Source organism: Elgaria multicarinata, chromosome 10 (genome assembly GCF_023053635.1).
Source record: "Elgaria multicarinata webbii isolate HBS135686 ecotype San Diego chromosome 10, rElgMul1.1.pri, whole genome shotgun sequence".
NCBI classification, from domain to species: Eukaryota; Metazoa; Chordata; class Lepidosauria; order Squamata; family Anguidae; genus Elgaria; species Elgaria multicarinata.
In genome coordinates, this window is record NC_086180.1 from 276,337 (window position 1) to 303,794 (window position 27,458).

General features: G+C 59.4%; 4 protein-coding genes across 6 annotated transcripts in view; 3 read left to right on the forward strand and 1 right to left on the reverse strand.

Moving 5' to 3' along the window:
* The window catches only part of LOXL3 (lysyl oxidase like 3), a 281,633-nt gene that overhangs the window by 25,147 nt on the left and 229,028 nt on the right, over positions 1-27,458 (forward strand). The window lies entirely within an intron of this gene.
* HTRA2 (HtrA serine peptidase 2) lies at positions 1,139-5,331 on the reverse strand. The gene is made up of 8 exons (XM_063136043.1): positions 4,925-5,331; positions 4,015-4,219; positions 3,514-3,708; positions 3,313-3,345; positions 2,863-2,971; positions 2,540-2,609; positions 1,712-1,807; positions 1,139-1,564 (listed from the first exon to the last, which is right to left on the reverse strand). The coding sequence occupies exons 1-8, from the start codon at positions 5,329-5,331 to the stop codon at positions 1,399-1,401; spliced, it is 1,281 nt and encodes a 426-aa protein (XP_062992113.1). The 3' UTR covers positions 1,139-1,398.
* On the forward strand, positions 5,525-11,477 carry AUP1 (AUP1 lipid droplet regulating VLDL assembly factor). Its single transcript, XM_063135844.1, has 12 exons — positions 5,525-5,654; positions 5,980-6,117; positions 6,228-6,396; positions 8,133-8,320; positions 8,429-8,501; positions 8,690-8,763; positions 8,983-9,049; positions 9,228-9,336; positions 9,633-9,773; positions 10,591-10,730; positions 10,925-11,013; positions 11,140-11,477. The coding sequence occupies exons 1-12, from the start codon at positions 5,599-5,601 to the stop codon at positions 11,186-11,188; spliced, it is 1,293 nt and encodes a 430-aa protein (XP_062991914.1). The 5' UTR covers positions 5,525-5,598; the 3' UTR covers positions 11,189-11,477.
* LOC134404990 (uncharacterized) lies at positions 12,157-26,053 on the forward strand. Its single transcript, XM_063136045.1, has 10 exons — positions 12,157-12,193; positions 12,661-12,845; positions 12,940-13,152; positions 13,255-13,372; positions 15,875-15,926; positions 16,229-16,308; positions 16,411-16,551; positions 23,632-23,724; positions 24,580-24,637; positions 25,794-26,053. The coding sequence occupies exons 1-10, from the start codon at positions 12,157-12,159 to the stop codon at positions 25,915-25,917; spliced, it is 1,101 nt and encodes a 366-aa protein (XP_062992115.1). The 3' UTR covers positions 25,918-26,053.

Consider the following 27,458-nt stretch of genomic DNA (forward strand, 5'->3'; position numbering starts at 1 on the left):
GGTGTATTTGGAAAAAACTAAACTGCCAATGTATTGAAGAGCTGGGAAAAGTGCAGAAAACAGCAACCAAAATGACCACGTTGGGGTGGGCAAGCCAGCAGGCTGCAGCAGCCCCCAGGGCTCAGTTCAGCTGCTGCTTGGGCCATGCAAACCAGGTCAACGGGTCTTCCCAGCAGATGAACGGTGGGAGATTCAGGACAGAGAAAAGGGAGCCCTTCTTCAGCGCAGCGGAGTCAAACTACAGCATTTGCTACCACAAAATGTTGTGATGAGCACACAGTTGGATGGCATTAAAAGCGGAGTAGAAAAATTCCTGGAGGAGGTGGAGGCGGCTAACAGTCACAATGGCGCTCTCTCTATTTACTCCCGTCTCCGAGGCAAGGCGGCCCCTGGGAAGGACCTGTGGGACGCCCCTGCCTTGGGGGTTTCCCTCGGGGGCACCTGGTTGGCTGCTGCGGGAGGCAGGATGCTGAGCTGAAGTGGCCTTTGGTCCGACGCAGCTCCTGGGCTCTTCTCACCAAGGGGGCAACGGTGCATTTTACCACCAGCACCCAGAGTCGGACACAGGACTCTGCTTTTTCTTTCGGAGGTTTGTGAAAGCTGACCTGGGCGCGGAGTGGAGGCAGTGGCAGAGAAGCAGTGGGCCCAGAGTAGCTAGACGTATGAGCAGGAGAAGGAAGTGCGTCACTACCCCAGGGGTGTGGGGCTGGGACAGGTCTCGCGGCACGTTATTCCGGTATAGGCAGCAGCCGAGGCCTTGCCAAGCAGCGTCAGAATGGCCAGGGGGGTTTGCTCGCGCACTTACTTGACTTTGCCTCTCTGATGATCTTTGAGCAGCTCTACGGCATTCACACAACATGCCCACCCACAGGTCTCGGGCACAAGTGCGCCACTTGCCTCGGCTTGCATGCAAGAGTCTGAACAAGGCAGTCCCAACGGCACGTTCTCAAATACTTCATCACAGTGGACTAGAAACTCCATATCCACAAAACAGTGAAGGCTGAGACACTCAGCAGCCAAAGGAAAGTGGAAAGGCCCTGCCCTCTGCCGCCGCCCCTGCCCCCTCCCCCCGCACATCCTCCTCCTCACGCTCCTTCCCAATGCAGCATTCAAGAAACGAATGAGAAGGGAAGAGAGATTGGGGGTCACAGAACGGTTTAATGGCCAAATAAAAGTCTCCTCCGAGGCTGAAGAGACAAGAGCCAGGGGGTCCCCACACCCCCCACTGCTGCTGCTGCTGGGGTCCTGGCCCATCTCCGGTCGACAGCTACTGGGGAGAGGCAACCCCGTCTATGTCAGGACAGCCGTGTGCAAGATCGATCCTTTCCCTGCGCCAGGCACAGCCCATTCTGAATCCAAGGGGGAGGATACACCACTGGCGCACCCACAACACCACCCCTACTCGGTGACTTCTGGGGTGACTGTCAGCAGCAGCGCCTCGTAGCCACGGCGCACCAGCAGCGTCACGTGGCTCTGTGTCCGCACGGCCTCGTAGACGTCCTCCGCCTGCTGAGACCTCTGCCCATTGATCTCCATGACCACGTCTCCTGCCTTTAGGCCTGCCCTGGGGGAAAGAGCAGCACAGGCGGCTGTGTGTGTGTGTTGGGGGGGGGGACAGAGGCAGCTCCACCACTTGCACCCCAAGGAGGGGGCCCAACACCCTCCTCCTCCTCCTCCCCAACACCTAATGCAACATGGAACCGGAGCTTACTGATGAGCCGGGGAGCCGATGATCACCTTGTGGATGAGGACTCCGTACGACACGTCGGGAAAGGACGGATCTCTCATCTTTAGCTCAGACAAGATACTGGAGGAGGAGGGGGGAGAGTCACAAGATCACCCTCTTGTGAAAGGGGGGGCTCTGCACCGGCTCCTGGGTGGGTGAAGGCAGGCCAGGCAGAGATGGCAGAGTTCCTGCCAAGGTGGCCGCAGTCTGAGCCAGGAGAGGCTCCGCGCACAAGGACAGCACCATTCTCCTCTGTCCAAAGCTCACAGCCAGCGCTGAACTCTCTAACCACACACACACCCCAACTGGGAAGACACAAGTGCCTGGTCTGGGGGGCGGGGAGGAGGGCTTGCCTTCCCTCCCAGCTGCTGCTGCTCCCCTGCCAGCCCTCTCTGAAGCCTCAGCCGCCCCCTGAGCATGCCGTGGGGCTACTCGCTCTTCTCCCCACCTGACACAGCAGAAGCAAGTCCCTTGCCCGGGGCCCGGCTGTGAGAGACAGCTTGGACCTTGGTGGCCCAAGTCCAGCCAACCCTCCGCCCACTCGGCAGTGCTGCCCCTGGGCTTCTGCTCTAGCCCTGCTCTGCAGCTGGAGGAGCCTCCTCTTCCCCACATAAGATGGGGGGGGGGGAGAGAGCAGGTGTTTGTGTGTTTCCATTGCCTGAGCTTGACCTCAGGATCCTTTGCTCCAAGAGCTTTGGAGCCACCATGGCTGACTACTGGGATCACAACACTTTGTACACCACCAGCTTTTGAGACCCGTGCGTGTCCATGTTGCGCCCTGCTGTCGGGGAGGCTTCCGTTCGCAGCTCCTACCTGGGTGTCAGTGTCAGCATCGTCACCCCGATGTAGCGCCTCTTCCCCTGGGGGCCCCCAAACCAGGAGTCTGCAATGGAAGAGGGGGGGCTATTTATGCTCCCAGGAGCTACGAGCGCCATCCAAGGCCCTGCTCCAAAGCCCTCTGCGGAGCCAGGAAGGCCAACGTGGCAACAGCAGCAAGGGCCTTGCGGGAGGCGGGTTCAGGCTGGGCACAGCGCAGTCCCTTCCTAGGCAAGCCCCATCTCTCTGACCCAGGCTGTACAGGGAGGAGCGGAGAGGGTGGCCAAGACCCGGGCCCTTCACTCGCGCCCCAAACTCACCCTTGTGCTTCTCCTCCTGCTCCAGAAAGGCTCGCAGCCGGTCAGACGTGATGGCGAACGAGATGCCTGGCGTCACCTTCATGGTGTTCACGCCAATCACTTCGCCATCCTAGGAAGAGACGGCAATACCACGGAGCAGCCCCTGAGGCCTTGGCTCCTCGGGGGGGACGGGACAGAAAGCTCTCTGGAGGCAACATGCCGGCAACACCTGGGGAGGGGGCGCTTCACAGGCCTGCAGAGCCCCCCTCCCCGCTGGCCAGAGGGCAATGAGCATTCAACACCCGAGCAACCTGGGCTCAGTGGCCCCTCCCTGACCAGAAGAGCCAGCCCTCCTGGGGGACCTGGAGGAAGGTCTGACTGCCTGTTCTGCCGGCTGGCGGGCCAGAGTGAGCAGGCAAAAATCCACCCCCCAGCAAGAATCACGACAGAGCCCCACGCAGCAGAACTTACTAGGTTGACGAGGGGGCCGCCGGAATTCCCAAACTGCAGAGGAAGGGAAACAGGTGTCACGTGGGCCAGTCAAAGGAGTCCCCCCCCCCGCCAGGGCTACAGGCAGGAGGAAACAGGGACACCCACCCACCCACTTGCTCGCTGGATGAACCACTCGGGGACAAGCTCTGAAAAGCCCCCCCTCCACCCCCCCTTCCTTACGTCAATAGCTGCATCCGTCTGGATGTACGCCATGTCCGAGGCTGCCAGGCCCAGCTCCCGGCCGCCACGCTGGACTGAGCTGACGATGCCCGACGTGATGGTGTTCTGCAGGGCGAAGGGGCTGCCCATGGCGACGACAAACTCCCCCTGGCGCACCTCGGAGGAGCGGCCCAGGGGCAGCGTCGGAAGCGGGTGCTGGGGCCGAGAGGGAGAGACAGAAGGCAGACGTCAGTACAGGGCCTCAGCCTCGGGAAGGATCCCATCCCCCCCCCCGCCCCCTCAGGCTGCAGCCTTGGGGCCTGAGTTTCTGGCTGCCGGCTCCCTTGGCTTGTGTGGCCCTTGGGGGCTGATGGCACTGCCAGGCCCTTATGATACCTGCACCCCAGCTGGGCTCCGTGGGGAGCTGCTAGTAGGTGGGGGCCCTGCTGCGACACGCCAGGTGTTGCAGGCACCCTCCCCCCATCTCTCGCCAAGACGCTTCCAGGGGAGTGCTGGGCTCACCTTGGGGCTGATCTTGATGGTGGCAATGTCCGCCACCTGGTCCACCTGCCGTACCACAGCATCATAGAGCTCCCCGCTGGCCAGCCGCACCCTCACCCGCCGCCGGTTTGCCACTACGTGGGCGTTGGTCACGATCAGCCCGTCAGCAGACACCACGAAGCCAGAGCCATTGGAGATGGGCACCTCCCGGCCCGAGAAGGGGTGCCTGGGGGCAGAGCGGGGGCGGGCAGGGTGAGCGGGCGCAGGGGGCGCAGGGGGCACGCTCCCCCGCCCAGGCAAGCAGCACCGCCTACCCCAACAGGCACCCGAGCCATCGCAGCCCCGTGAGGCGGACTAGAGAAACCCGCCACAGCAAGCGGCACACGCAGCCTGGCAGCCTTCCAGGGCGCCCACCCTCCTCACGAGGGAGGGCCGCAGAGGCGGGGGGTGCCTGGGTGGGCCGGGAGGAGCCAGGCCCGGGCAACGGGCACAAGCTGCTGGCGGCTGAAGCAAACGCCGCCGCCGGCGCCACTTCCCCGGGCCCCGGCTGGCAGGGCTTCCTTCCACGCCGCGACTGGACCACGGGCCAGGTGGCTCCAGCAGCCTGCCGGGGGCCTCACGCAGATGCGCGCGTCTCTAAGCCCCTTTCAAAGCCACCCGAATCGGCGGCCATCATCACACCTTGCGGCAGCAAATCCCATAGCCGAACTCCGCGTTCCTGCCTGCTGCCTGCCCTGACTCTCCCACCACTCAGCTCCAGGGGATGAGACCCCACTGGGGGGGGGGGGGGGAGAGGGGGCGGGGCCCGACCAGAGGCAGCCGAGGGGCGGGGCCTCCCGTGGGTGACGGCGGCGGCGGCGGCCGTAGAGCCCCTATTAGCGGCGCAGCAGCCCCACCCCCCCACCCCTTCCTGCCGCACAGCGCCTGGTACCTGCCCAGGATCTCGATGTAGACCAGCGCCGGCGCCGTCCGCTCCACCACGTCGGCGATGAAGTTGTAGGAGGCCCGCGGGGAGCCCGCAGGCGGCTTGGCGGGCACGGCGGCCTGCAGCGCCGGGAGGAGCGAGAGGAGGGGCTGGGCCCCGCCGGCCTCCCGCTCCCCCCCGCCGCCGCCGCCGCCCCCCCTCCGCAGCAGCGCCAGTGCCGCCGCCGCCGCCGCCCCCCCGCCGCACGCCGCCGTCCAGCGCCCCCACCCTGGAGGAGGAGGAGGCGGCGGCGGCGGCGGCGCCTGGCGGTGGCCGCCCCCGCGCCGCGCCGCCAGCAGCATCAGCCCCGCTGCTGCTGCTGCTGTCGTCCCGCTCCGCCCGGGCGCCCCGCGCAGGGCCAGCACCGCCGGCATCGTGCCGCTCCGCCTGGCTCCCGTCAAAGCGCCTGGCCGGACCTACTGGGCGCCCTGGAGCGGTGCACGCCGGGAGATGTAGTGCGGATGGGCGGACGCAGCCGTGACGCGCTTCCTCCGTCCCCCGTCCGCCGAGTAGGAGGCGCCAAGATGGCCGCTCCGGCCGCCGACGCGGACCTGACCGGACCCCGCTGAAGGCAGCCCAGGCCCCGGGCGGAGGAGGAGGAGGAGGCGGAGGCGGCGTCGGCGGCCGGGAGAAGGGCCGGCATGGAGCCTGCCGCTGCTGCCCCTGTCGGGCCGGATCGCCTCTTCGACTCGCACCGGTGAGGGGCAAAGCAGGGCCGCGCAGCGCCCAGGCCGACCCCGAGGGCCGGCGGGGGGGTCGGGCAGCGTCCGTGCGCCTCCCTCCCTCTCTCCCTCCGTGGGTCGCTCGGCCGGGCGAAGCCCTCGTGCGCCCCGTCCGGCCCGGCCGCGTGCGGAGCGCTTGCAACGCCGCCGCCGGCCCCTTCCGCCCCCTCTCTCTCTCGGGCTGAGCTCGGACGACACGCTAATCAACTGGGGGATGGGGAAATAGGAACAGGAGGGGAAACAGCCGTTGTTTGGCGCGTCGTCGGAACTCAGCCCCTCCCTCCCGGTCTCCCCGCGCAGGCTGCCGAGCGACGGGCTGCTGCTGCTGTCGCTGCTGCTCTACGCGCCGGTGGGCCTTTGCCTGCTGCTGCTGCGCCTCTTCCTGGGCCTCCACGTCTTCCTGGTCAGCTGCGCCCTCCCGGACAGCGCCCCCCGCAGGTGAGGCAGGGCAGGGCAGGGTGCGGGAGGGGGGAGGACAAGGGGGCAGGGGGCGCCAGACCCGAGCCCAACCGAACCACCCCCTCCCTCCCTCCCTCCCTCCCTGGCAGGTTCATCGTGCGTGTGATGTGCTCGGTGCTGGGCCTGGTGGTGCGGCAGAGCCACCCCCGAGAGCGGCAGCAGCAGCAGCAGCGCAGCCTCCGCGCCCACGTCTACATCGCCAACCACATCACCCACTTCGACCACAACGTCCTCAACCTGCTGACCTCCTGCAACGCGGTGAGCCAGGGGCCAAGCGGGGGGGAGGGAGGGAGAGCGGCTCTCCTGGTTGCCTGCCCTCAGGGGTCTGGCCATGGGCCTCTCTTCACTGAAGAGGTGGTGGCTCCACCTCCCCCCCCCCCCCACCTGCAGGGCTTCAATATCAGCCCTGGCCCCGTGGCCCATCGTCTCCTTGTGCCTGTCCCTTCTCCGCAAGTCACCTTGTCTTGATATTTTCCCACAATATAGCTGCCACTGAAATATCTGTAGCTTGATGGACTCGGAGCACGTAGCAGGATAGCCCAGATACGGCGTTCGTTGCATATTGTTCCAAAGACTGGGGCTCCAACCTTTTTAGGCCATTAGGCATAGTTGGAACTTCGAGGCTGTGTTGTGTCCTACCATGGCCAGCACGGCCAGTCACAAAATGGCCACTTCGCAGAAGGTAACGTGGTGAAGCTAAAAGAAAAGTAACCCACCCAAGAACTTAATGCCAAATGGTGTATTGGCCCCCCAAAATGCCAATTTCCTAGAAAGCAAACTGGTGGTGTTCAGAAAATCACACCTCATTTCCATAAGAGATATGTGAAAAGAGGTAAAATCCATAGCCAGACATGTCTGTGTGTGCCTACATTGAGCCCCAGGTTAAACACATCACACCAAAACCAAATAAATCAGCTCACATACACATATTCTTTCTTGCACACGCACAGCACAGGCAAAACTCCGCTCACTCCCTGCCAGCTTTGCCCCCCAGCTTAATTGGGGGGGGGGCAGCTGGGCACATTTCAAAAGAGAGCAGTGGACTGCAGTGTAATAAAGATGTCTGGTGGAGGAGATTTTGAAGCCGCCTAGTGAAGAAAAGTGTCTTTTGAAATAAAATAACAATTTTAAAAAAGCAAGAAAGGTTAGCATTGTGCAATTAGTAGGTTAAACTGCTCTAGATATTTTGGACAACTCCCATAATCCTTGGCCATTGGCCATGCTGGCTGGGGCTTATACGTGTTATAGTCCTAGGCATCAGAGCTGCCAACCCCCCATATGAAGAATCAAATACATTCCAAAGGCTGCACATCGTGTGGAGAAGCCAAGGGATGGGGCAAACAGGCCTGGGTCTCTTTGTTGGGGGAGCGTGCAGGGAATGCTTCTCTCCCTTGTCCAAAGCCCTCTGGATGTGGGGGTCTGCCCCTGTTGATGCCCCGGTACATGAGCGCTCTCTGCAGCTCCTCAGCCCAGAGCTGTGGTTTCTCCAGAGCCCAGAGTTTGCAGCTGGTTGAAATGGTCTCAGATTGTGCTTCGCCCTCCGACCTTGTCAAGGCCCAGAGAACAGGCCTGGACGTGTGAGCCTGGAAGGGGCTTGCACCCCGGCCTCAGCCGTGCCGTGCTCCTGGTACAAGCCCTGGGTTGCTGCTCTGCAGCCAGAAAGGACGTTGCCACATGGCAAAGGGCAGCCAAAGGGATCAGGGGGCTAAAGCAGCTTTCTTGTGTGGAAAGGCTAGATTTCCCTGTGAAGAAAGCGGGTGGGAAGTGGACATTTCTTCCTCTCTTGTAGATGCCACCACAGGAGGTAAAGGCGGCCACTAAGTCGGACAGTGTGAAAGGAACTAGCCCAAGTTTCTTTGTTTCTCACCTCTCTGGGCAGCCTAGTAGCTGAAGCTCTGTGTCTCTTCTCGCCCCTCCAAGGGGAGAGCTCAGGGCTCTGGTGTGTTCTGCGGGGGGGGGGGGGAGAATCTCCTAACTTGCCCCTTCTTCGACAGCCTGTGTTGAACGGCACCTCTGGCTTCATCTGCTGGTCGCGGGGCTTCCTGGAGGTCGGCGGCACAGAGAGCCGAGCGGAACTGCTGGAGTCACTGAAGGCCTACTCCTCCCAGGGGGGCCACCCGCCTCTGCTGCTCTTCCCCGAGGAGACCACCACCAACGGCCGGGCCGGCCTGCTGCGCTTCAGGTGGGGCCCGGTGGGGCAAGAGGGAGGGGGGGCATGGGTCCGGATGCGGTGGCCCGGAGAGGCTCCCGCCCCCAGCCCAGCCTTGCTGACGGGCGATTCCCACTGCAGCTCGTGGCCCTTCTCCATCTTGGATGCTGTCCAGCCAGTGGCACTGCAGGTCCAGAGGCCTTTCGTGGCTGTGGTGAGTGTTGGAGGGAGGGAGCTGGGAGGATGCTGGACCCTCCCCCAATTGTGGCTTCTGCTTAGGGGTGGGGGGCTTTGTGCCCTTCCTCCCTCGCACATCTCAGGGCAGGCCTTGCAAATGCAGCAGGGGTCCAGAGCTGCTTGCGTGGCGTTCACTGCTTTCTCTCTCTCCCGTCTCCTCCGAAGAGCGTGGCTGACGCCTCCTGGATTACCGAGCTGCTCTGGACTTTCTTTGTCCCGTTTACCATTTATCAAGTAAGGTACTAAACGTCTCTGCTTTTTTCGGGGGTGGGGTGGGGGAGTGTACGAAGAGTGTTGTGGGATGCCTCCACAGAGCAGTGTCAGCCCTTGGGCCTTCGTGGCCTGAAGCGCCCCCTTTCTGCCTCTCCATACAGAGGGAGTCTTGACTGGAGGGGGGAGGTCAGAAAGGAAGGTCCGCTCGGTGCTCTGACCTCCCTCCCTTCCTCCCTCCCTCCCAGATGGCTCCCCTCAATCTGCAGACCAGCTGAGGAGACCCGTGAGGAGTTTGCACTGCGGGTTCAGGAGGTAGGAGGGGAAGCCCAGGGGCGGGGTGGTGCAGGAGACCCTCTCCCTGTGGTGCAGGAGACCCAGATTCCTGTGCTCTGACTCCTAGCCGGGGTCGGTGGGTGGGGCCAGAGCCTCCGTGAGGTGGGGGACGCCCTCCCCCACTGAGCCCTGGCCTCTGCCACTCTCTCCCTTGCAGCTGCTGGCCCAAGAGCTGGGAGTGCTGCCCACTCGGCTCACGGCTGCGGACAAAGCAGAGCACCTGAAGCGGCTGCGGCACAGCCCCCCCGCCTCTTACGCCCCCCCTGGTGAGTAGAGCAGGGGTGCCGCCTCTGCCCCCGGTTGAATGCAGCCCCCAGCGTCTCTGCGTGACGGGCAAGCAGCTGGCCCTCGCTTCCTCTCCCCAGCCTGGGAGGAGGGCACCTCTCTGATCTCTGGCTTATTACAGCCGGTGGGGGGCACTGCCGTGCATCCCACATTCCTTGGGGGTGGGTGGGTGGGTGAGGTGAGGTGAGGTGGGGCCTGCCCAAGGGTGGCCCAGCCCCAGTGGGCCATGCTCGCCTCCGGGGCCTGTGCTTCACCCTTCCTCTCGCCTCTCTCTCAGTTCCGAGCCCGCCCTCGGGAGCCCGCTCTCGAGGACCCCCCAGCACGGCCTCCGCAGAGGATGTGCGCCTGATGGGCCTGGCCCAGCGCGTCAAAGAAGTCCTGCCCCACGTGCCCCTGGCAGTCATCCGCAAGGACCTCGGTGAGAGGCTGTCGGGTGGGTGGGTGGGTGGAAGAGCAGCCGGGGGAGGCTCCGGAGGCATCCCTGCTGCGCCCCGGTTCGGATTGCAGCCGGAGTGCAGGGAAAGAGAATAAAGGAGGAGGGCGGGGAAGCCAAGCGTCTTCCCAGCAGAACTGGGAACACCTCCATGGAGCAGCTCAGTGCCTCCAGGCAGACGCGTTTCGCAAGTGCAAGCAAGCAGGCCGAGCTGCACCCTGGGAAACCCAGAGCCGGTGCAGGCAGTGCCGTGGCTGAGGCAGGGTCGCATCAGTCAGGAGCGGCGCTTTCGTTCTCCCTTTCCACGACAGCACGGTTTTGGAAATGTTTGAAATGCTTTAGGCGGGGTACATATTTGGGCTGGGGGATCATGGAGCCATTTAAATTGCTGTCTCCCTTGTTATTCGAGAACGCCAAACTCCCCATTTTTTTTCCTTTCCCCCAGAGTGAAAAATTGGTCTGGAGGAGAAGCTGCTTCCAGCCCAATTTCATTGGCTCATTTAAGGGAGGGGAGCAAAGCAGCCATCATCATTAGGACAACAGATGGGAAAACATCCCAGCCCCGTCCCACGGTCCCTGCCGGGGCTCCTTTCCTGCCCCCTCCCTTAAGCTCTGACAGGCCTCCATCTGACAGCGCTGACTCAGGACCAGGGCAAAGAGGACTGCATGTGGAATAAGCGGATGGAGAGGAGAGAGAACGCGCCGTCCGCCTGTCCCTTCCTGAGGGGTGGCGCCTTCGCTGCACACGTTGCTCAACTGGTGTGGCCTCATGGCTGTCCGTCTGTCTTTCTGCCTCTCTCAGCCCAGACTCAGTGCGTGGACACCACCATCGCTAATCTCCTAGAGGGGCGGGTTCCCCACGAGGAGGAGACAGAGGCCTCCTTGCCTGCTCCCTCGGCCTCCGGCACTCACCGCCCTCCAGCCTCTCCCCCAGCTGCCACGGTGCGTACAGTCCTGGGAACAGGCGTGAGGAAGCAGGCTGGCCGTGGGTGTTTCTGATGGAGGCATGTTGCAGCGCCCTTGGGCCGGAGAGGGATGGGCTTCTGAAGAGCGTTGCTCGGGAACTGGCCCGGTGAGGGAGTGCCCTGCCTGCTGGTGGCCCTCGTGACCCTCCTTCCCTCCGTCCTTTTGTGCAGGTGCCCGTGAAGCTCTTCGCCAGATCCCCCGAGGCAAGGCACCTCTCCCTGCAGGAGCGGAAGCGGATCCTCTACGACTATGCCCGGAGGTGAGCGAGGGAGCCTTTCCTGCTGGAGCGGGGAGGGCAGGGGAGGCTGCCGCGCCCCTCCAGCAGCTGGCCAGGCGTGCCGCCCGCCCTGCCAGGGGCTCACTGGTGCTGCGCTTGCCTTCGCAGGAGATACAGGGAGAAATATGGATCGGCACAGCAGGAGGGGAGCCGCTGACCAGTTCCGACTTTTCCTGGACTCGTGGGTTGATCCGTGTGGGGTGTGGCTGCTGTGCGCTGGAGCTGTGCCTTTGAGCTCTAAGTGTGTCCGGTCCAAGAAGCGTCTCCGCAGAGGCAGAAGAAGACTGATGCCCGAGGCCGGCCCACCCGGCTGCGCTCCCTTCCATCGGCAGGCCTGGACCTAGCCTAGCCCTGCAGCACTGCTAGGGCCAGGAGCCGGCGTCCGCATTTGGAGTGGGGGGTGGGGGAAGCTTTCACTATCAAAATAAATATTACTCAAATTCTCACTTCCTTGGACATGGCTTGTTTTGCTATGGTTGAGTCCTTGTTGCTTGCATGCAACAAGACTCTGGACCACCTCTTCACTGCAGCAGGGGAGGGCCACCCCACCTACCCCCACTCCCACCCCCAGGACTACCCCTGGTGTGGTTCTCCGTCCTCCGCCTTGCAGGGTGACTGCTCCCATGTGGGTGACCTGATGGGCCAGCCATGCCCCTCCTCGCTGGGCTACTCTTGAGCTGGCCCCACTTGCTGCCTCTGCAAGGGACCCCCCCTCCCCTGTGCCCTGGCCAGGGAAAAGGGGTGATTTTAAGCGCCTCCCACCCCGACCCCGTTGCTTTTGGACCCCAGATGGCAGGGGGCTGCTGCCCTGCAAATTCCTTCCCAGGGTGCAGCTGGAGCTGCGAAGCCCGGCCAGGTCTGGGCTGCTCTTTCCTGGGCCGCCAGGCAGGAGGGGGGCCCTGCCTTGCGCTCGGCCCCGCTTCGTTTCCCGAGGGAAAGGGGGGGCTCTGTCCTGGGAGTTAAATGGGGCTGGGGGGGCAGCGAGCCTCAGCCTTCCCCGGAGCGCCCCGTACCCTTCAAGGAGCGGCCTGGGCCTCCCGCGCCGGGCGGCCCCTCCCTCCGCGAGGCCATCCGGGGTCAGGCAGCCTCCCTCAGGCGGGGCGCTGCTGCTGCGTGCAGCTCGGCATGTCTGGCTACGCCAGCCCTGCCATTCACGGAGCAGGTAGCCGGCGACTCTTAAAGGGGCACGGGCAGAGGGCCTAGTACGGGCCCCTCCCCGTATTTCTTTGTGGGGGGGGTGGAGGTGCGAGTGGGAAGGGGGTCCGCGCCATGCAGGGCTCCGTAGTCCCTTTCCTTTCTCGAGCGCCTCTGCCCGGCCTTAGCTGGGCCCTGTTGGAGAGGACAGTCTGACCCGGAGGAAGGGGTGCCTCTGAGTAAGTGCAGAGTGCCTCCTTGTCCCTCCTGGCAGACGGCAGGGTCGACCCTTGGCGTTCCGTCCTCGGCGTCCAAGAAGCCTGAGGCAGCAGAGGCTCTCGCCCCGTCCGCAGCTGCATTCCGGCCTCGGGGTTCGCCGCTTGCGCGCTGCGCCTGTGAGCTGGATGCGGCCGCGACGATCCTGCGGAGTTGGCAGGTGCTGCGGGGCTGCTCAAACAGCCGGTGACGCATTGTGATCGCGCCCCCCCCTTCCAGGTGCACATGAGTGCGTGTGGGGACAATTCGCCCTGAGCCTCAGGGGGCAAAAGTCTTGGGCCGCCCCGCGACTCCGCCTCCGAGGGCGCGAGCCGTCGCCCGTCTCCGCAGAAGTACGTCCCACTGAGTTCAGCGGAGTCGCTTCGCAGCCTCAGCCGAGGCGGCATCCGCGCCTGCGTTTCCAAGTGTGTCTCTGAACATGGGCTGAGTGCCTTCCCCTCCGCATCGCACCGCTGGGCCCGGGCCCGGGCCCTTTCCTCTTGCGCCCCTGCCCAACAGGGCCTGCGGGCCCCGGAAAAACAGGCGGGCGTCGCCCTTTTAAGGCGCCAGGCTGCCCTGCGCGGCTCTGGACGCGGCCAGCCGTCCGCCCGTCACGTGGCCTCTAGCTGGCCGCCCCTGCCCGGGGTGGCCACCTGCTTTTGCCCCGGAGGGAGCCCACGCAGCGCTGCCCGATGGAGGCGCCTCCGGAGAAGGACCCCGAGCCCCTGCGCGGTGAGTAGCGCCCCGGCCCGGGGAGGGGGGGGGGAAGGGGTGCCCGGCGGGGGAGGGAGGCTTGTGCCCGCCCAGCTCTAAGCGCCCCCCCCCGCTTTCTAGGCTCCTGGGTGGAAGTGCCCTCCGCCTGCCAGGAGCCCCCCAGGCTGGCCTGCGCTCCCTGCGGCGACTTGGAAGAGATCCTACGCGAAGCGCAAATGGATACGGAGCGGGGCGACAGGTAGGTCGCTGTCTCGCCTGCCCGCCCGCCCCCTGGAAGGCTTGGGCGGCGGCGGCTGCTGGTAGTGAAAGCTCTACTCACGAGGAAGGCATGGCGAGGCGGAGGGAGCCTTCGCCACTGTCTCTGAGGGGGCTGTGTGGCGGCGAAGTCGGTGGGGGGGGGGGCTTCTCGCCAGAAGGGCCACCAGCTCGCACCCCAGAGATGGGCTGCAAGGGACGTGGGCAGGTCACCCGCAGGTTCCGAACCCGATGGGCCCTCAAGCCCCCTTGGGAGCTCCCCTGCCCCGCTCAGCCCCCCATCCTTCTCCGCGTCCTGGGAGAGGCCTCCTGGGACCCTCACTCATTCGTCCCACTGTGGGCCTGAATGATCAGTCTGTCCCGTCACGTCCCCCAACCAGGAGAGAACGGAACCAGAGGGTGTGCAGATGGAGGGGGCCGGGCAGGATTGAGGGCCTTGGCTGAGGAGGGGGGAGGCAGCGCCAGGGCAGCAGCACTCTTTTGGCCCTGGTTGATATTCAGCATGGATTAACAGGGGTGGCATGGTGGATGTTGTTTATTTGGACTTCCAAAAGGCTTTTGATAAAGTCCCCCACCAAAGACTCCTGAACAAACTTCGCAGTCGTGGAATAAGAGGAGAGGTCCGGTATTGGGACCAATTCTTTTCAACTTGTTCATAAATGATCTGGAATTAGGAGTGAGCAGTGAAGTGGCCAAGTTTGCCAATGACATCAAATTATTGAAGGCTGTTAAACGCAAAGGGATTGTGAAGAGGATCTCTGCAAGCTGGGAGGGTGGGCCTCCAAGCGGCAGGTGCAGTTCAATGGAAGCAAGTGTAAGGTGATGCACGCTGGGGCAAAAAAACACCCAATTTCAAATATAACCTAATGGGATCTGAGCTGGCAGTGACTGAACAAGAAAGAGATCTTGGGATTGTGGTGGAAAAGCTCGATGGAAATGTCCGCCCAGTGTGTGGCTGCTGTAAAGAAGGCAAACTCCGTGTTAGGCGTTATAAGAAAGGCCGGTATCACACTGCCTTTATACAAATCTATGAAGCGACCACACTTAGAATACTGCGTGCAGTTCTGGTCACTACACCTAAAAAAAAGATATTATAGAGCTGGGAAAAGGGCAGAAAAGGGCAACTAAAATGATTAAGGGGCTGGAGCATCTCCCATATGATGGAAGGTTACAGCAGCTGGGATTGTTTACCTTCGAAAAAAGGAAGCTAAGGGGAGACTTGATGGAGGTGTGCAAAATGATGCCTGGGGTGGGGAATGTGGACAGGGAGGCATTTTTCTCCCTTTCTCAAAATACTAGAACCCAATGGGATCCTCCCATGAAGCTCATTGGTAGGAGAATCAGGACAAATAAAAGGAAGTACTTCTTGACACAGTGGATAGCTAGATTATGGAACTCACTACCACAAGATGTAGCGATGGCCACCAGTTGAGATGGCTTTAAAAGGGGGTTGGGTAAATTCCAGGAGAAAAAGGCTAAGGGCAACTAGCCCTGATGATTGTGTGCTATCTCCAGTATCTGAGGCAGTCAGCCTGTGTGCACCAGTTGCTGAGGAACATGGGCGGGAGGGTGCTGTTGCACCATGTCCTGCTTATAGGTCATTGGTTGACAGCTGGTTGGCCACTGTGTGAACAGAGTGCTGGACTAGATGGACCTTCTGTCTGATCCAGCATCAGGGCTCTTTAGGTTCTTAGTATTTGACAGACAACTATTTACTATTTGAGACTTCACTTCTGATATCTTTGAAAATCTGAGTACTCAGAGTATGCCAACAAGCCTAAAGCACCAAAATGTCACCTTATAATCATGCCATACAAGATATGGATTTCACATGTGAAATTCCAACAGTGCAACGGGGCAGTTTGGCAAACTTCATCACTTTGCCTTATTTTATTTTGGCTCCTCTGGAGGGGCTGCAGCATCCCTCAGTCTGTGGCAGACAACACAACCGGAACTGGGACTCGCTCCGCCCCTCCGTCCTGCTGCCCTTCTTCATGCCTTCCCACTGCCCCCCTGACGTTCCTGCAAGACCCCTCCCATGGGCATCTTTGCTCCTCCGCTCTGCTCTGGGTGGAATCAGAAGAGTCCATGAGGCCCTGTGGCAGAGGTGCTCTGTGCTTGCTTGCTCCCGTGGCTGCTCAGAGGCTTCCCCTGCCCATGGATATGCGGGCTAAAAGGAATGTGCCAGAGAGAGGAGCAACCCACCCACCCACCCAGCCACCCACCCCGGCGAAGCAGGCTGTCCCAACCGGCGGCTTCATTTCTGCACAGTGACCTTTCAGGGGAGGGGAGACCCCTGGCTTCTGCAGGGCTTGCCTTCCAGAACAGCGGCTGGAACGTCCTAGCAGGGCTATAGGCACAGCGGGCTTGACTAGCAGCTGTTGCACATGCTCAGAAGCAGCACAGTAGTGAAACGCACGCGCTCACGCGCACACGCCCTCCTCACCAGGAAACACTCCCCACCCCCCACTTCTTGTGTTTGCAGCCTCCTGCCGGCCCGGAAGGCACCTGGCGTGCAGAGCGGGAGTCCAAGGCAGGTGAGTGTCGGCCTTAAGGGAGCCCTGCCTGGGGTCAAGTCCACGCGTGGCATGCCCAAGTGCACCGCTGCCCCCATCGGAACGGGAGTGAGGCAGCACGATCCAGGCTCTCGGGAGCGTTGGGTGTCCTCAGGGCTCCCAAGGGGACGAATTCTTATCCCCAGAGTCGTCATCCCTGGGACTGGCTCACATGGCGACACAAGACCGGCAGTGCCCCCCTCCCCCCATAACCCCCCTCCCTAGGCCCTCTCCCTGGTGGACGCCTCTTTCTCCCAGTGAAGCAGCTGTGCTTCTCTTTGCAGGGGGAAGAGCCGGAGCGGCCTGTCCGGATGGCGGCTGGGACCTGGCCATGGCGCAGCCCTCCCGAGCTCCTTCCCTCCAGGTAAGGGTTGTTCTCCTCCTGCCCCTTCCCTCCAGCCTTGTGTCCTGGCGGTGCCTTCACACACGCCCCCCCACGCCCCCTGAACTGTCTCTGTCTCTGCAGGGAGTTTGCCCGTGTTGCCCCTGTGTCCCCGCCGCTGCTCAGACCAGCTCTGCACAGGAAGAGGGGAACGCGAGACCCCCAGCTTCTGCTTCTGCTCTTCCCGTCTCTTCTGCTCAGCCATGTGCTGGCCCTGGGGCTTGGGTGAGTTTGGTGGGATGCGGGGCGGGTGTGTGGGAGAGAGAGGGCTCTCCAAACGAGGCTCAAATGCCCCCCCCCCCCCGCCTCTTGCCATGAATCCACCTGCAATCCCTTTAGAAGGCGGAATCGTGGCCAAAGGGGAGGGCCCTGGGGTGTTTCCCGCCCATTACTGAGCCACCCTTAACTCTGCCCAGCAAAGCCAGCCCCGTGGGGCCTCTTCCTGTCCAATCCTGCAGCCTCGCTGTGAGTGAGGTCCCCAGCTACCAACCCAGAGCCTGTCTTGTGTTTGCACACGGGGTGGGGGTGGACGACACAGCAAGGCCCCTCCTGCTGGCTCCCCTCCCCATCTCTATTTTCCTGGGGCAGGGGAGCTGGGCCCACCTTTCCTGGCCAAGCCAATGACGGGCTGCTTTCTGCCCCCTTTTCCTTCCTCTTTCCAGCATTTGCATTGGCAAGCGTCTAGCTGCCTCTTCAGCCAGCGGCCTGTGACCAATGGATCCACGGCTGGATGGGGCAGCCTCCTAGAGAAGCCAGCCATGGGGCAGAGCCCTCTTCTTAGGTAGTCCGTTTCCCCAGCCCAGGACTGTTCTTGCCCCCCCTCGCCCCCACACTTGCCTGAGAAGGTCTGGAAGAAGTGTGAAGAGGCCAAAGGCAGAGGAACCACACTCACCCACTACCACCACCCTGGCCTCCATGCCTGTCTGACTGGGCCCGCATCAGCCCCCAAAGAGCATCTGTGGGCCCAGCCCTAAAGCCCCCTCCCAGTCCTTCTGTTCTCCTGCTGGAGCAGGCAGCAAGGGCCCTTTCCAGCCCCCTCTGGCTTGTTGTGTGCCAAGAGGTTTCTCAGTCCACGACATTCCAGCTGTCCTTCCCCAGCTGCTGCCTCAGGGGAGGAATGTTCCAGCCATCGCTGCAATTTCAGGGGTGCGATCCCTGTGGAGCGCAGTCGGTTGAATGCTGTGGAGGCTTCTGGGGTGATGCCTGTGACCAGAGACTCATTGCCCCACCCCTGCAGCCCTTTGAAAACACATGAAAACCTCTTTTATTTATTACTTATTTATTTATTTTATTACATGTATATACAGCCGCATAGCCGAAGCTCTTTGGGCAGTTTACAAACGTTAAAAACAATGAGCATTAAAAACAGATATACAAAAATTTAAAACCATCAGAAGCATAAAAACAATATCTACTTAAAAACAATATCGATTTTAAACAACTATTCTGGGGTCAATTAAAAATTCAGCATATGTTGTTAACTGCCTGAGAGAAGAGAAAAGTCTTAACCTGGCACCGAAAAGATAACAATGGCGCCGGGTAAGTCTTGTTGAGGAGATCATTCCATAATTGTGGGGCCACCACTGAGAAGGCCCTCTCCCTTGTTGCCATCCTCCGAGCTTTCCTCGGAGTAGGCACTTGGAGGAGGACTCCTGTTTGGCATTTACTACAAGTTCAGCACTCCTCCAGGGGAAGTCCATGTTCCATCTTTGATGGCTGCCAGCCTTCTTGGCTGCATACCGCCCTCCATTGCCTGCAGGGCAGCCCCTCCAGTAAAAGGCAGAGCAGGACGGGACAGTGAGGTCCCCCCACCCACTCCAGCACTGGAGCAGGCAGGCAGGTGCCCCACCTTCATGGGGGCAAGGTGGCAAGTGAGATGCTCCTCTCCCTCAGCCAGCCGGCCAGAGAGCAGCTGGGCTCTCTTAGGGAGAGTGGGAGGGGCTCCTGATCTGGGTCCCCCGCTCCCGGGCAGGCCTTGAGGGTGCCAGAGTCTGGGGGCTCCCCACTGACCTCCCTAAGGTCTTGCCTGTGGTAGATACGGAGCTGCTGGGACCCCACCCTGCCAGGGGGATCTCCTTTGTGCTGGGAAGCCTCCCCCTTGCAATCACTCAGTGGTGAAGGGGAAGCCCCCTACATGCTCAGAGACTTTCCCTCCCTCATTTCTCCACTTGGGAGGGTCCTGCTGTGGCACTAAAAGCACAGACAAGAGAGTCAAGGGACAGAGCCCCACCTCTTCCCTGCTGGAGACATCCCCCAGGCCTCTTGGCCCAGCTGCCTGCCAAGCTATGCTTGGAGGAGACTGCTTCGCCTTTTGCATTACGACAGTAGAACCAGTTACCTAGGGATAGGTAACTAGAGGCCCACACTAGAGGCCTTCAAGAGGCTGCTGGCCAGGCACCTGTCAAGTATGCTTTAAGGTGGATTCCTGCATTGAGCAGGGGGTTGGACTTGATGGCCTTATAGACCCCATCGAACTCTACTATACTGTGATTCCATGATCCTCCTGCTCATGCTGGGGCTGGTGTGGCTGTGGCGCCCTGGACCAGAGAGAGAAACCCCATTGGGAAGTGCTCCCCCCGCATGTGCCAGTGGGGGTCATAGAATCATAGAATAGTAGAATTGGAAGGGGCCTATAAGGCCATCGAGTCCAACCCCCTGCTCAATGCAGGAATCCACCCTGAAGCATCCCTGACAGATGCTCTGTCAGCAGACAAATGCTCTGCTCCACCCAGAGAGGCTCCCAGATGGAGAGCAAAAACAATAGGGGGCTCACAGGCAGAACCTGAAAATGGCGGGGGGACGGGACTTCCAGATGGAGGAGGATCATAGAATAGTAGTGTCGGAAGGGGCCTATAAGGCCATGTAGTCCAACCCCCTGCTCAATGCAGGAATCCACCTTAAAGCATACCTGACAGATGGTTGTCCAGCTGCCTCTTGAAGGCCTCTAGGGTGGGAGAGACCACCGCCTCCCTAGATCATTTGTTGCATTGTCGTACTGCTCTTACAGACAGGAAGTTTTTTCTGATATCCAGCCAGAATCTGGCTTCCTGTAACTTGAGCCCATGATTCCACGTCTTGCACAATGGGAGGATTCCTGACTGTTAGACCAGTACAACAGTGGAATCAGTTACCTAGGGAGGTTGTGGGCTCTCCCACACTAGAGGCATTCAGGAGGCAGCTGGACAACCACCTGTCAGGGATGTTTTAGGGTGGATTCCTGCATTGAGCAGGGGGTTGGACTCGATGGCCTTGTAGGCCCCTTCCAACTCTGCTATTCTATGATTCTATGATTGAGAAGAGATCCTGGCCCTCCTCTGTGTGACAACCTTTCAAGTATTTGAAGAGTGCTATCATGTCTCCCCTCAATCTTCTCTTCTCCAGGCTGAACATGCCCAGATCTTTCAGTCTGTTCTCGTAGGGCTCTGTTTCCAGACCCCTGATCATCCTTGTTGCCCTCCTCTGGAACCCCTCCAGCTTCTCTCCCACTGCCACCAGTTAGGTCATGTGCAGCTATTCTGTCCGTACTTGATGGATTTTGTATGGCAAGGGAAAAGGCAGAAGTGGTGGTGGTAAAACACAGGGCAATCCCAGGAGCCCCCGGTAAAATTCTGAAAATGAGCCAGGGTGACTGGACAATCCAGTCCTCATCTGGAAGCCCCAGAGGGAAGAGGGACCAGGAAGTCCTTCCACGTTGCTTCATAGAGCTCGTTGTCTGGCTGACCCGTAGGAGATGCGTCACTGTGTGGTGCCTGGGTGACAAATGGAACTCCCTCTTCCTGGCAGTGGAGATGGAGTTCCAGACCTGAGCAGGCAAATTCTTAGAAACAGGACTGGGAACCCCTTCCCCCTTAACTTAAATCTGGGGCAGCTGGAAAGAAAGGCACTTTGCGCATGCTCATAATATAGTCATTGCTGATAGCACAGCCCTGGTGCAGACTAAGGTACCTGTGCTTTGTAGTCCTGCTGCAGGAATGGAAGAGGGCCTGCAGATGCAAGACCCTGAGGAGCGGGGGAGGGGGAGCACTCATGTCCTGATGAGTGGAGGAGCCCTTCCACAGAGCAGCCCACAAAAGGTGGTTGTGGTGGCGAATCCAGTCCCCACCCCTGTAGTAAATACCTATCACAATACCTACCTATCATGATGATGTGCGTCTTCTTTCCCCGACCCCCGGTCTCTTCCACTCCAAGAAGACCGCCTGTATAAAAACGTGGCCATGGCCTGGTATACTGGCTGCTCTGTTTCATTTGAAATAAACCCTGTATTCAAAGTCCTTAAAAAGCTCACCGTGGTTATGTGACTTACGGGGAAGAAGAAGCTCGCGATGCCTTCTAGAATAGCACGAAAAGAATTTGTGGTCAAATTGGAGTTTAACCTTTACAGGTCTGCCTTGCCCTGGCTCATGGGGTCCGTTTCCTGGGGGCTGGGGGTGGGCAGGCCCAGCCGGTGATCACACAAACCAACGTGGGGGCCACCAGGTTGGTGCCAGAAGGCCCATGCCATGGGGCAGATGCCCAACGGCAGCACAGAATCATAGAATAGCAGAGTTGGAAGGGGCCAGGCTGGTCTGCAGAGAGGTGCTCTTTGACTCCAGAGGGCGCGTGCAGGGCCTTGCAGCCCAGGGCCACCACCTGGACCAGAACCCAGGCACCACAGCTGGCAGGCCTGTGGAGCGGGTGGCCCTGGCCCAGCACCTCCGAGCAAAGAGTCTGCCTTGCTGAGGTGGTTCTCTCCAGGGGCGAAAGGCAGTGCTGACCCTGAAGGCTCCAGCTTCCCTCCAGCCAAGTCCTTGGAAAGGGTTTAGCTTAAGTAATTCTAAATGGGGGGAGAGGCTATGGCCACTCCGTGACCCCCCCCCCCCCCCCGTGACCCTCAGTTCTCGGTGTCAGTCACACTTCTTTTAGCCACCAGTAGATGGTGCTTGGGACCTGCAGTTGGCCTTCATGGCTGCCAAGGGATGCCGGAGAGGGTGGGGTGCGCATGAGAGAGAGAGGGAGAGAACCCAGCTCAACGTCCCTGCCATCTTCTTGCCTCCCCCCCCAACACTCCCCACTTGTGCAGGGCTGGGAGGGCCCATGAGCTGTGTGATGGGGTGCCCCAGTCAGGTGTCCTCAAAAGCCAAGGCTCCAGGGAGAAGAGGTTGCCCCGGATAGGCACCCCAAGGCTTTCCTCGCTACTGGACCCAGACCAGTTTGTGTCGCAGACTTCCACTATGGCTCAGACCTCGAGCTGGGGTCCGTTTGGGCCAGGTTTCTCAGGCGGAAGGCTCAGGGACAGGCCATGAGCCAGGCAGGCTTGTCTGCCTGTTGCTTCGAGGAGGATTGAAGTCCGTTCGCGGTTGGCTACACCTCGGCGTTGTCTCTGGCCTGCTTTAGCAACCTTGCGCTGCCATAGCGTGGGTCTGTCTTCAGACTCTGCCATAGCAGAGTCTGAAGACAGCAAGGCCACCTCCTCCTTGGCATGGTGCACCCGGGGGGGGGGGTTTCTAGGGAGGTGGAAGCCTTGTGATGCCTTCCCACGACCGAGTCCCCTCCCTGAGCCCTTAAACCTGGAGCCTCTTCCTCAGAGGAAAAGAGTGCAGGGGACGTTGTCTGAACTCTGAGAGCTCAAGCCATGAGGATGCGCCCCTTCCATGGCCATCCCCACATCATTGTAGCCTGAGATGGCTAACAGGCCCCGGCCGTCAGAAGGTAGAGTCTCTGTCCATGTGGAGGTGGGGACGAGCAGCCTAAATGCAGCAGCAACAAGTTCAAGGTTCACTTTTGCTTTGCTTCTGGTTGGAGCAACATACAGGCAACCCTGTCTGGTTTCCAGCACCACTTGGCGCTTTCCATGCGGCTTTTCTGGTCCATTCCTGAAAACCGACTTGCTGAAAAACGCAGTACATAAGGCCAAGGTGGGCAACGTCCAGAGGTCCATGACCATTTTCACACACACTCCCTGGATCCCGGCCATGCAGTCCAGAGGGTGGTTCTCCAAAAAAGCCCCAAATGGAATATTTGCTGTTGAAATGTGATGGCAAAACACTCCGTATTGCTGCAGAGCACTACAATGGCACTGCAACACCACGGCACTCTGTCTCTCTAGGGAACCCCAAATGCCCCTGGAAACCCCCAGCCTGATTACCCTGTTGCCTCCCCCCCCACCCCCCACCCTTGAATATAAAGGTCAGGCTGCCAACTGGGGGAGTTTTAGCATGAGCCCATTAGAGCAGCCGTGACGCCATGAGGCCTTCCTCACTTTCTCAGCCTTCTGGGGACAGGCAGGCACTTTCGTTGAAAGCAGCTGACGCCAGCTGGGGTGGGAGACAAAAGGGGCCCACAGCAAACCAAAGGGGAAGGAGGGGTCAAAGCGTCTGGCTGGATGGAATGGGAGGCGTTCCTGGGAGGACTGGGCCGGTGGGCACCCCAGCGTCTGAGAAGCTGGCAGGCCAGGAGATTCCCAGCCTGGAGTAGCAGTAGCCTTTATTTGTTTATCTTGTTATTTATGATTATGTTTATATCCCAGCTTTTTCTCCTCTTGCAAGGAACCAAAGGTGGCTTATATGCCCCCGCTCTCCATTTTATCCTCACAACAGCAACAACATCCCTGTGAGGTGGGTTAGGCTGGGAATCAGTGACTGGCCCGAAGTCACCCAGTGAGCTTCATGGCTAATTGAGACCAGAGCCCGGGGCTCCCCAGTCCCAGCCCAGCCCTCTAACCACAGCACCACCCTGACTCACTCTAGGGTGCCTTGTTGTAGCCCCCAGGCTCCCCGCAAGCACACGAGAGACACCTGAGGGCCAGCGAGAGCGAGCACTGGAGGCCGTGAAGTTCGTGGGCTGTAAGGCTGTGGGCTGTGTCTGTGTGATGCTCCGTCCTGCCCTGATAACAGAGCTTTATTCTCATCGCAGACTTCGGGCTGGACTTTTGCTCTGCAGGCGGAATCCCTTCACTCCGTGGCTTGCTGGCCGGTGCCACCAGGGCCAAGTCTGGGGAAGAGCCTGTTGGCTCTGAGCTGCCCAACCTTTTTGATGCAGAGTTGCTCGCTATTCATGCCGTGTGCCTGGGCAAACTGCACCAGATCACACTTCCAATGGAAACAGCCTCCGTGCCGCTGCCTCAGCCAGCAAGCTGCAGCCTGCGTGAAGGCCTCCGATTTCTCCATGGATGCCGGAGGGTTTGCTGGCCACCACACTAACCACGCTGGCCAACTGGGAGGGCAAACTTAGCGGCTGCAGAGCCGAGTGTCATCTTCGATTTGTCACCTCAGGGCAGACGTCGGTATGTGTTTGAATGGTGGCTAAACAGTGCTTGTCCTTTGCTAGGAGGTGCAGGGTCAGTTGGCCCAGGGCACCCTCCGTGGCTCGGTGCTACACCCATGCTGGCACCACAGATGAGGACTGTTTCCAGGGTGAGAGGTGAGTTTCTGGCCGGATTCTTGAGGGATAATCCTGGCAGCTGCAGGAGTACATGTAGGGTACTGTCCTCGGATGACATAGCCAGATATATGGAGGGTGAGGAGGGATGTGTGTGTGTACGTACGGGGCGGTGAGTGGTGGGGGGAGCATATCTTTCTCCCCAGATGAACTTAGCCTCTTTTTATGGCATCAGCCTCCACCACCTCCTGGAGCTGACTGTGTGAATGGCATCTTCCCTTGGGGGAAGAGGGAGAAAGACAGGATGTGCCCAGTTGTAACAGATCACACTGATTTACAAGAAATAAAATGTGCTCTCTGCACGTTGCGTTGTTCAAATCAACTTCAGTGCTCTTGTGGACTGCTGTACAGTCCAGAAGTACCCTCTACGGGGGGCGGGGGTTCTTCCCTTCAGCGATAGGGCTGCAGTGGGTCAGGGAGTGGAGCCAGCATTGCACACACCCCACACCCTCAAGCCAGAACGCAGAGCGAAGGCTTGTGAAAAGGGCAGCGCCTCTGGAGCCCCCTGGGGTTCTACACCCTCCCAGTCGGGTGGGGGGAGGGCATCTGTTGTGAGCCTTCTGCCCCTCCACCAGGTAGTCCCCACCCCTGTAGCCCCTGCGCAGATCCTCTCAGGAGGGAAACCATTTCACACGGCAGCATGGGGTGGTGGTGTCCAAATTAACACACACCCCGGACTAGCAAAATCAGCATGTGGGCTGCCACTGGTCACTGCAGCCTCCTTTCTTTCTTCGTATTAAATATATATATATATTATGCTGGTCTTGTCAGGGGGAAGCCAGCCAGGCACATGCATGGTTAAAAGCACTCACTTTATTCTTTTCACTTTTCAAATAGGTTATCCTTTTCTACAACAAAATGGTGCTTGTTCCCAAGCAGATGTGTTTAGCACCAGGTCAGCAAAAAACAAGTCTGTGTGAACAGAGTGCTGGACTAGATGGACCCTCAGTCTGATACAGCATCAGGGCACTTCTGATGTACTTATGGTCCCCCTGCAAGCTGAGCACAGGCAGCAAACATCTGGAGAGGGTGTGAGGCCTCCCCCCCCCCACGGCTGGCCCTGCACTGCCCCCTCCTTGCCTGCCAAGGGCTTTCTTGGCATTTCTGGGGGTGGGGGAGCAGGGCCTCTGAAGCTGGGCCACTCTTTAGCATATCTCCGCCTTGAAAAACCACTCTTAAACTTTATACTGTATTTGGATGTGGTGTGTGTGTGTGTGTGTGTGTCCCCTTCAAGTGTTGCTATGTTCTCTAAATCAAAACACATCCAGACCCCAGAAGCTGCTATAGTGGAGCATTATAAAAATACCAGGGCTGCAACATTTAATAGATGAGTCAATTAGATTAACTGATTTCAAAACTCAATCAACTAACTGCCCCCCGCCCCGCAAATATATTGGGCAGAATATTTTTTAAAAACATTATTTTTATTCAAGTGCTTGTGAAAAGTGGAGGAAGCAAGAGGCACCTCCTGAAAAGCGGGGTTCTCTCTTCTGCCAGGCATGGAGCAAACAGATACCTCCAGGGAGAGGCTCCTGGTATGACATCAGTGTGTGGAATTTAAAGCAGGGCTGCAGGATCTCGGTCCGCACCAGGGCCAAATGCCATTTCAGAGGAGCTGGGGGGGGGGGGGGAATCTGCATTCCAGTGATGGGTGGTGCCAAAGCAAAAGGGGAGGAGCCAAAACGTAGGCCTTTACTGCCAATAAAGAAGCCTTGGGAGAAGAAGCATTCCAAACTCCCAGAATGGGGGGAAATGGCAAAAGCCAGAAAATCACCAGAAGATTGGCAGTTGTGTAGGGGTGGGGGAGAGAACTACTGGTGGCTTGCAGGGGGAGCCATGTCCATTTGAGGAACCCCAAGGAGCCAGGTGGGCCCCTCAGGTGGCCCAGATTTGGCTAGTGGCCCTGAGGTTGAACCTCCCTTTTAAAGGTGGAGAAAGAAAGCCTGCCAGAAAGATTGTTTTACCCATGGATCAATAGATTAACACAATTAACCACTAAACATTTTTTAAAAGGGTTGCAGCCCTAAAACGACATCATTCCTTTTTTTCAGCTCTTGTGCACTAGAGAACACTCACTCTGCAACCCGTAAAATGGCCCAGGGTCCAACGAGAACGTGTTGCCAGTTGATGCACATTGGGGCAAGCAAGTGTAACAGATGGGATCTGAGCTGGTGATGACCGAACAAGAAAGAGATCTGGGATTGTGGTGGAAAAGCTCGATGAAATGTCCACCCAGTGTGCAGCCGCTGTCAAGAAGGCAAACTCCATGTTAGGCATTATAAGAAAAGGAATTGAGAATAAAACGGCCAGTATCATACTGCCATTATATAAATCTATGGTGCGACCACACTTAAGAATACTGTGTACAGTTCTGGTCACCACACCTAAAAAAGGACATTATAGAGCTGGAAAAAGTGCAGAAAATGGCAACTAAAACGATTAAGGGGCTGCAGCATCTCCCCTACAAGGGAAGGTTACAGCAGCTGGGATTGTTTAGCTTGGAAAAAAGGAGGCCAAGGGGAGACCTGTAAGAGGTGTACAAAAGTATGCCTGGTGTGGAGAATGTGGATAGGGAGGCATTTTTCTTCCTCTCCCATAATACTAGGACCCAACGGGATGCTCCCATGAAGCTGATTGGTGGGAGACCCAGGACAAATAAGTACTTCTTCTCCCAGTGCATAGTTCAATTATGGAACTCACTACCACAAGATGTAGTGATGGCCACCAATTGGGATGGCTTTAAAGGGGTGGTGGTGGATACATTCCTGCAGGCGAAGGCTATCAATGGCTACTATCCCTGATGGTTGTGTGCTACCTCCAGTATTTGAGGCAGTAAGCCTGTGTGCACTACTGGGGAACATGGGTGGGAGGGTGCTGTTGCACCATGTCCCGCTTGTTCATCCCTGGCCGATGGCTGCCTTGCCACTGTGTGAGCAGAGGGCTGGACTACATGGACCCTTGGTCTGATCCAGCATCAGGGCTCTTCTGATGTTCTCTCTCCAATACTCTGGCCTGTTCTCGCTTTGCCAAGTCTTAAAAGGCCCCTGAGCCTGATGGCAGGTATAGGCACTGAAAGGACCCATCAGCCTGGTGGTGGTTCTGGGCCCTTTCATTAACACTGGACCATCCACCCAAACCCCTAGCACCAGCCCCTTCCCAGCAGTTGTGAAAGCACCTGGGGCAGCACACAGCCATTGCCTTCCTGCAGCACAGAAGTGCAGCTGCCTGGCCTTCTCCCTGGCTGGGTGAGAAACGGCCCCGGCAGAAGGAGAGGGCCCCATGGAGTTCCGGCAGGGGAGGGTGTGTGTGCAGAAGCTGCTCCCCATGGCATTCTGGGTCCCTGCCTGCTGCAATAGCACAAGATGGCTGGCTATTTACAGGTGATTGGCAGGGGTGTGGAGTCCACTGGTTGAACAAAAGCTACTGCAGAAAGCACCCCGCTGCCCCAACCCATGCAGGACATAAGCAACCCTCAAGAGGCGTCCGTCTGATGCAGAGTTGTCCTGGCACATGGAAGGCCTCCTAGTCTAGGGCTCTGGAGGGCACGAGGTAATTGGCCATAGCCCCCAAGCCATCTTTTAGCACTGGCTCAGGTTGGCAGGCCTCACAAATGCAGATTGAGTGTAGCTGCCTTCTCTGCCCACCCCGCCTGCCTGGGGGGCCCCTCCTCAGAAACACAACATACCATGGCAAATCCAGCACCCTTTGGAAGGTCC